Source organism: Solanum tuberosum, unplaced genomic scaffold (genome assembly GCF_000226075.1).
Source record: "Solanum tuberosum cultivar DM 1-3 516 R44 unplaced genomic scaffold, SolTub_3.0 scf00045, whole genome shotgun sequence".
NCBI lineage: Eukaryota > Viridiplantae > Streptophyta > Magnoliopsida > Solanales > Solanaceae > Solanum > Solanum tuberosum.
Window position 1 is genome coordinate 1,216,098 of NW_006238972.1, and position 9,053 is coordinate 1,225,150.

At 31.4% G+C, this 9,053-nt stretch overlaps 1 protein-coding gene across 1 annotated transcript; it reads left to right on the top strand.

The window, feature by feature from the left end:
- The first annotated feature begins 1,037 nt into the window (after positions 1–1,037).
- Positions 1,038–5,097, top strand: LOC107059906 (ubiquitin carboxyl-terminal hydrolase 20-like). The gene is made up of 3 exons (XM_015307002.1): positions 1,038–1,199; positions 4,713–4,763; positions 4,849–5,097. The coding sequence occupies exons 1-3, from the start codon at positions 1,038–1,040 to the stop codon at positions 5,095–5,097; spliced, it is 462 nt and encodes a 153-aa protein (XP_015162488.1).
- Positions 5,098–9,053: the final 3,956 nt, after the last annotated feature.

Consider the following 9,053-nt stretch of genomic DNA (forward strand, 5'->3'; position numbering starts at 1 on the left):
TAACAACATTTAATCAAGTTACCAACTTCAAACTCACATGTGAGGCTCTAGTTTCACCTACTACATTTCGTCAAGCATTAGCTAGGTCTTACTAGTTTTTACAAGGTGTTACAATTGAAGTGAGTCTTCAAGAACATAAGATTTTACATTCTTGACTTCTTGATGAAGAATTTAAGTGCTTCTAAAGAAATATTTTAATAATAGTAGATTTTGAAGTGACATTTTAAAAGTAAATTTTTTTAAAAAAATTAACCGAATCGTACCGATACCGAAGAGAAATTGATAGTCCGATATGACTGGGATGATTTTTAGAAAATCTATTTTTTGTTATATAATATAAAATATTCAAAAAAAATTGAGATGATATATTTTTTAAATAGATAATCGACCGTCTCATTGACACCCCTACATTATATCATAAAATTAGTATAATATACTAATTTAGGCAATATATTATATGTTTCCCTCTCATTTCGAAACCCTTCTAACTGTCTCAAGTATTTGCAGAAATCCTAAGTAGAAAAAACATTCAACTAATTCTCTCAAATCTCCAATTTTTTCAAAGTTCAAATCTTTACAAAGGAAGACACAAAAATTGATTCTTCTTCTGTATTTCATCTTCAAAGGAAAAAAAATCATTTTTGTATCTATTGTTTTTCTCATCATTTCAAAGTATACCCTTTTCTTGAAATTCCTAAAAATCATTCTTTACATTTTAATTTGATTCTTTCATAATTTTTTAATCTACTAGAAACCCTTAATGAACCTAGAGTTCTCATACCTCCATTCTTGATTTCTCTCTAGTTTTTGTTGCTGTTTTTTTACTTCTCAATGAAAAAAGTAAATGCAAAGAATGTACAAACATCACTTGATCATGAAGCTCTGAAAACTAAAGAAATTGGGAAAAACAATGTTGATTTTTCATCAGTAAAAATTGAAGTTGAAGAAAAACCAAAATAAAAGGATTCGGGTTTGGATGAACGGTGACCGGTTCAGGTTGATTCTGATTCATTGATCATTATTGTTGATTCTGATCAATGGGCTATACTATTTCTTCTGATGGTGATGGGCTTTCATATTTTGATTGGGCTGAAAGGCCTCCTTTAACTGTTGTACCTATTTCTTCAATTAAGCCCAAAAATTTCAAAGAGATAGTTGAAGAAACTAGGCCTATTGAGAATAAGTCTTCTAAAATGGTGGTATGATTCTAACTTTTAATCTCTTTTAAGTTATACAATTTACAATTTTAGCCTATTTTATGACATCTTAATTCTTAATCAATCAATTGTGTAGTGAAATGGCGCGGGTTAGCCACTTTCAATCTCTTTCAAGTGATACAATTTATAATTTTAGCCTATTCGTATGACATCTTTATCAATCAACTTGGCCTATTTTTATGACATCTTTATCAATCAACTATATAGATAAATAGTGTGGTCTAATCAATCAACTATTGTAGTAAATTTGCCAGGGCTAGCAACTTTTAAGTTATTTCAAATGATAAATTTTTTGCCTATTTTTAGGATATCTTAATCAATCAACTATGTAGTAAAATAGATTGGGTAGGGCCTAACCACTTTTCAGCTCGATAATTGAGAACTAGCTAGCCATTGTTATAATAAAAATTTCAATTTAAATAGTCACTTTTAAGTGTGGGCTAACGAATATTCGGTAGACATTGAGATATCATACATTACCAAACAGACTCTATTGTGTGTATTCTCAGAGGCGGCTCTAAGGCTTGGCCAGTGAGGCCATTGCCTTAGGCCTCAAAAATTTGAAGGCCCCAAATTTGTTTAAATTATTACTATTATTAATTTTATTATATATTATTATAATTTATATAGATAATTTTTTTATTGTATATTTTTTGTTATTATTTGTTTGAGAGTATTTTTTACCAATAAGTTCATAAATTCTCATAATCTTTTCACTCATTATTTGATATATTTGTTTTAACTTCCAATTTTAAATTTTATCCTTTTTTTATAGGAGCTAAGTTATATATATTGATAACATAATGAATTTTTTTCAATCTTTTCTTAAACTACATGAACACAAAAATATTCATGCACAAGTATAATTTGTTTTAGATATTCACCATTTCCTTTTCGTTTTAATTTAATATATTATATGAAAATTTTATAATTTGTTTTAGATATTCACTAATGAGTGCTACTTAATGGAATGAATTATATCATTTAAAAAGAATTATATCATTTAAATTGATCAAATATTTGGATATTTTTGTTACTATCCATGCTCAAAACCTCAACTATTAAGTTATGTATGTTCTTTTCTTTTTCTTATTTGTGATGATAGCCAAATTAAAATTTTAATTTGAGTTTTAATGCTTAACATCGATAATCCATCACTTTTATTTTTTGTCCTCTTCTTCCTTTCTTTTTTTTGTGTGAAATTTGATATTTTTTGTCTTAAATGATTAACCTATTGTGTAGAAAATAGATTTTCTTGTTAGTTTATAAATTTTATAAAATAAATTTAAGGGCCTCTTAATATAATTTTTCCTTAGGCCACGAGACCTGTTGAGCCGCCCATGTGTATTCTATATATTAACTTTTGTTGTTTCCGGTGCTTATGTTATTATCTGATTTTAGGGAAGTGGCATGTGTAACTTAGGCAACACATGTTTTCTGAATGCGGTTGTGCAATCTTTTATGCACACCGTAGTGTTTCTTCAGCTACTTGGATCGATTGATCATGTATTGCCATGTGATAGTAAGTATCAACTTATAATCTCCCTTTATTTTGATCTATTTTGAATGGTTTTTACCTTAGTTGATTCATCTTATTTCTTGTTGCAGATCACATGATCGGATTTTGTGTAGTTTGCATGATTTGAGATCTAGTTGACCTTTGTATGTTTGGTGCCTCTGATTATGTCTCGTCAAAAAAAATTGCTAGTCACTTGAGAGGTATGCTTTATCATATCTTGTTTGTGATTTAACATGAGAGATACTCGCATCTTGTGCGCACACACACATGGAAATGGGTGGATTAACGGGAACCTATGTTCCCGTCTCTAAACCCTAGTCATTTATTTATTTTCATTTGAAGTTTACTTTAATCCTAAATGAAGGGCTGAAATAACATTCTCATCAATGAAGTACATGAAATATAATTTGCATAATAGGATCGTTTTTAAAGTAGAAAAACTTATTGATCGAGGACAATCGTAAAATTGTTATATATAGTATCAATTGTAGTTTGTTCTTCAACTTGTGCTTTGTGCCTGTGTGCCAACTATGTACCTTATGTTTCTTTGTATTCCTTAACTTTGTGAAAATATCATATTTTTCGCCCGATTTCGGGTTGTATCAACAAGAAGATGCACATGAATTCTTACGGTGCTTTTTCAATAAACTCAAAAATTGTTGCTATAATTTGTTGGGTTATGAGGGTGATTAGGGAGTCATGCGGAAGCTTACAATTGCAAATCATAAAACAATAAATTAGACGACACATAAAACTATACTAAAAGACATAATATTATTATATGATATGACCAATTGGCCTACATGATTAAAAACTAATAAAAAGATATTAAAACTGTAGAGAGTAAAATCTCCCCATAAACAAAAGTCTTAAATGTCTACATTGTGGATGTTATTGTGTTCTGCTATGAGAATATGGATCTTCAATTTATAGATCTCCAAACTTTCCTCTAAGGAAAGAATAAACCAAATATGGAAGAAAATTATATTTTCTTTCAGAAAAAGTTCAAGCATTTATGGTAATACTTTGACTTTTCTTTAAGGAAATAAATAAACTTCAAATAAGGAAAGAAAATCAGGCCAAAACCATAATAAATCTCCCTTTTGGCTGGATTTTCTTGACAAAACTTGATCCGTCTTCTTCATATGCATGATACCTTCGTTCTTTACATAATCTTCATCACTGCTGCTTGCCATAGTTAAAAAATAAAGTTTAAAATCTATGGGTAAAAAATGATTTAAAAATATTTTATTTTTATTTTCAAAGATGCAGCAACAACAATGTTGAAAATATGGTTTTAATATTTACTCCACATGTAGCTGGACAAAAATCTTCTTTATCATCAAATTAGTTACAAATTGATTTGAAACCACTTGAACATGTCTTCAACCTCATTCAAGCATTAGATTATTGAACCATATTCTCTGATACCACTTGTTGGGTTATGAGGGTGATTAGGGCCTCATGCGAAAGCTTATAATTGCAAATCATAAGACAATAAATTAGACGACACATAAAACTATAATAAAAGACATAATATTATTATATGATATGACCAATTAGCCTACATGATTAAAAACTAATAAAAAGACATTAAAATTGTAGAGAATAAAATCTCTCCATAAACAAGTCTTAAATGTCTACATTGTGGATGTTATTGTGTTCTGCTATGAGAATATGGATCTTCAATTTATAGATCTCCAAACTTTCGTCTAAGGAAAGAATAAACCAAATATGGAAGAAAATTATATTTTCATTTCAGAAAAAGTTCAAGCATTTATGGTAATATTTTGACTTTTCTTTAAGGAAATAAATAAACTTCAAATAAGGAAAGAAAATCAGGGCAAAACCCTAACATAATTTAGAGCTACAAGATAACATTGTGGAGGAGGCCTTTGGTGGTCGCTTTGTGAGCAAGGTAAGCATTTACATATTTTTTATCTCAATTTTTTTTAATTTTTCAAATTGCTTTGTAGTGCTTTTACTTGGGTCGAGGGCTATCAGAAACGTCCTCCCTACCTCCCAAGGTAGGGGTAAGACTTGTGTACCCTTTGTATGTCTAGCTTGTATATATGGAATTTGTATTGTTAATTTGTTTTTCTTGATTTGAAGCTCCGATGTTGCAATTGTGGTCATTTATCTGTCACACAAGAGCCTCTAATCGACATAAGCTTAGAGATTGAAGGCGTTGACAGTGTACCAGCAGCACTGGAGTCCTTCACTAAAATCGAGAAAATTAAGTATTCTTGTGAAAGGTGTAAGACACAGGGGCCATTTGAGAAATATCTCCTCGTTCATTATGCCCCTTCTGTTGCTGCCCTACATTTGAAGAGATTCAAAAATAACGGGATAGTTGTTTAGAAGGTGGATATGCATGTTTCATTTCCGCTGGAATTGGACATGCTTCTCTATACATCCAAAATCAATAATGTGAGTATCTTCATTTGGAATTTTATGTACATTTTATCGTTTGTTAGCAATTACATGATGTTGTTTCAAAATTTTCCTTTTCTCAACAGGAAGAAATAAAATACGATCTCTACGCAGTTATAGTGCATTCGGATCTTCAATCTCTTTAGGACACTATTACAGCTTCATTCGTTGTGCTTCAAATGAATGGTACAAATTTGATGACAATCGGGTATGGAAAATAGTAGAATTTCCTTATTTTGTTAGAAATATTTTGATTTTACGACAACCAACTTAATATTTTGTTTTATTTTGTCATAGGTTGTTTTTGTTGAAGAAGATTTTGTTTTAGCAACTGAGGCGTACATTATGTTTTATCCAAAGAGAGGCACTCCGTGGTTTTCAGATTACATTCAAATTCACATGCCCTTAATTTGTCAATCTTGTTGTCCCCACTTCTCCGTGCATTCCAAATAATCATGCTTTCAACGTTGGTGAATCGAATAATGGTGCAGATGAGACATCTATGAAGCATGAACTCAACAAGACTGAGGATAGTGATTCCCATGGTAAACTCATCTTCTACTCTATTTCTGCATTTTCTTTATTTTAAGCTGAGGGTTTATCAGAAATAACCTTTCTATCTCAATCGGGTAGATTAAGATTCACTAGCACAAATTCAATTTCCTTTTTTTCCAAGTTAAATATATGTTCAAACATCAAACACAACATCCAAATACATATTTTTTCAACTTCAATCAAATGTAGTTCAAACAACTACTAAATGTTTCTTTTTTAACATTAGTAGATCAGGTTTATTGCGAAGATCAATTGCAGGACGTTGAAATAAAGTTGGCATGTTCAAGCGATGAAGAATTCATGGATGCATTGCATGAAGGCTCACATGTAAGTTCTATGAATGAAAAGAAGAGGAAGCTGAAAGATTCTCCGAGTAGAGACGATTGAAGTTCAGCTAGCTAGTAATTGTCGGTCAAGCCTTGGCTCTGCAGGTTTACATTTTGTAATGGCTAGTAGCAACAACAATAAATGGGTAATTTGAACTCATAGAATAGTCTTTTTGATATAATGCTTTGGGTTTCCATAAGGTGAATTCAAAATTTTGAGTTTATGGATTCAAAGACGGAAATAATATCTTATTGGATTTTGGATGAATTATTTATACATTAAAATTGATTTTTGTTTGGTTTTTGAATATCTTTCCCTTGACATTGTGAATGAAAGAGTTTTGAGTAGTTACTGTGTTATGTTGAACCTGTAGTAAGAACGCTACTCACGTCCAACCAGGTCTTAAGGTGTGTTCGGTATGATAGGAAAAATGTTTTCCAATTTTTTATGTTAGGTTGGTTAAATATTTTGGAAAATATTTTTTCTAGGAAAACTAAGTCCTTAAAATGAGGAAACTGACTTCCCTTAATGAAACTATGAAAATTTTGAAAAATATTTTCCTTTCGTATTGATAAACACACTTAATGTACTACGTACTCTTGAACTGGCCTAAGTTGTTTTTGGATACCCTGTTTAGTTTATTATGTAACAATGCATTAAAGTTGCAACTTGCTAACATCATGTATTACTACATTTTCTAGTTGCTGTACTTTACTGTAAAACAACATATTTAGTGTAATGTGACAATGATATGGAAAGGGTGGTGTGTATGTAGCCTTATATCTATTTTCAGCAAGATAGAGACTATTTCCGGTACATTGTGTAAAAGATAACAAGAGTAAATTAAAGTATGTAAAGCAAATATAGTAATGAAGAAGTCGTATTGAAATGGAAAATAGAACCATGACGATAAATAATATGATACTTGAAGCAAAAGAGACAACATGTCATACTAAAATCAAAGAATAAGATAGTATATATGAGAGTAAGAATTAAAATAATAATAATAATAATAATAATTATGATAAGGAAACTAGTCAATGCTCGGAACTGATTTGGGTATGTTTTACTTGAGTCGAAAGTTTTCTAACAGAAACAATCTCTCTATCTTTGTGTTGGTCTTTTGAGCATTTTTAATATTTATTTAGTGTTAATTTTCCTCATAATGACCTAGGACTAATGCCTTTTTGCCTTGGTAAATATTTAGAGAACATGATCAGTAAATACAATTCTTTGCTGCCGAACATTTTCTTCATAGCTTCTTCATTAGTAGTTAGGGACTGTACACATTGAATTGTGTAGTGACTTTTGTCCATTGAGTTTCATTTGTACGTTGAGGGACGTTTGTTGCCCACATTATTTTTCACTCTTTATTCCCCCATTATTCTTTTTAACCTATGTAACCTCTAGACCATTTGTCTTCACTATTAACTACCCCATTATCTTCCTACTTGTTGCTAGGAAGACTTTCTCAACTATAAATAGTGGTGGTTTTTATTTGGTTTGGGTAACACACAAGAAATTATAGAGTGTATAAAGTTTTTCAAAAAGAGAGTTCTTATTAGTTGAAGGGGGGTGTTTTTTTCGTGGATCTTTGGACTCAACTCTTGTCCAGAGTTTGTTGAGTTACACTTTCTGATTAGACTGTTGTATCCTGGAGGGGACAATTCAAGAAGGACTACTGTTGGACCGGTGAAAAACATTTATTGCAGTAGGCTTGAATCTCCTTGAAGAGAGCAAGATATTCGCGCCTCAGCCCGAAGAGATTTTTGTTTCTTCATTTCATTTTCAGTTGTAATCTCTTAATCTTGTAATTTTCACTATTAATTTTAAAGAGATTCACAATGGCTACAATTGAAAGAACCACGGATGTCAACATGGGAGACCTTAACAAGTCATTTCGGTTCAATGGTAACCATTTCAAGAGATGGAAGGGTAAAGTACTTTTCCACTTAAGTCTTCTCAATGTATCTTATGTGTTAACTGAGAAGAATCCTAATAAAGTTGACATCACCTCTATGAATGATGATAAACCTATTTCTCATCAAGAGAAAGTGGAAAAATACGATGGTGAGTCCTATATGTGTTGGTATTACATTCTTAATTGTCTATTTGATAATTTTTATGATTATTATGATAGAAATTACTCTAGGTCAAAGAAAATTTTGGAAAGTATTGTAGATTAAGTATGATACCGAATAGGCAGGAGCAAAAAAATATGTGGCTAGTAGATTTTTTTGTTTCCAAATGGTGGACAACAAATCAGTGGTAGACCAAGCTGAAGACTTTATAATGATTGTCGGAGAGCTCAGGTCCGAGGAGATCAAAATTGGAGATAGTAGATAAACTTCCACCTTCTTGGAAGGAATTTCAAAAAATTATGCGCCACAAATAAAAGGAAACCTCTACTGAAACATTGATAATGAAAATCCGCATGGAAGAAGAGGCAAGAGGATAAGATGCACTTTTACAATCAGAAGAGAGCAACATCACAACGAAGGTAAATTTAATTGCTTCAAATAATGCTACTCCTGAACCTCACAAAAATACTAATATGAAACCTAAGAATAAAAAATTCAAGAAAACTAATGGTAGACCTCCCAAGAAAAAAAATGGTGAAACTAACCAAGCACAAAATCAACAAGTTCAAGATAAGGGACTGTGTTCTGTTTGTGGGAAGAGTGGGCATATTGCTCCATTTTGCAGATTCGGGAAACGTGGTTCTACACCTCAGAAAAATGATACTAAAGAACTTTTTGTGGCGGTTATTACAGACATAAACATGGTTGAGAGTGTTGATGGATGGTGGGTTGACTCTGGTGCAAACCGTCATGTCTGTGGTAACAAAGATTGGTTTTAAGAATATACTCATTTTGAGGAGTCTAAAACCATCATGCTTGGTGATTCCCACACAACTCAATTGCTTGAAACGGGAGATGTCGAATTGTGTTTTACCTCTGGAAGGGTGTTAACTTTGAAAGATATACTTTATACTCCTTCCA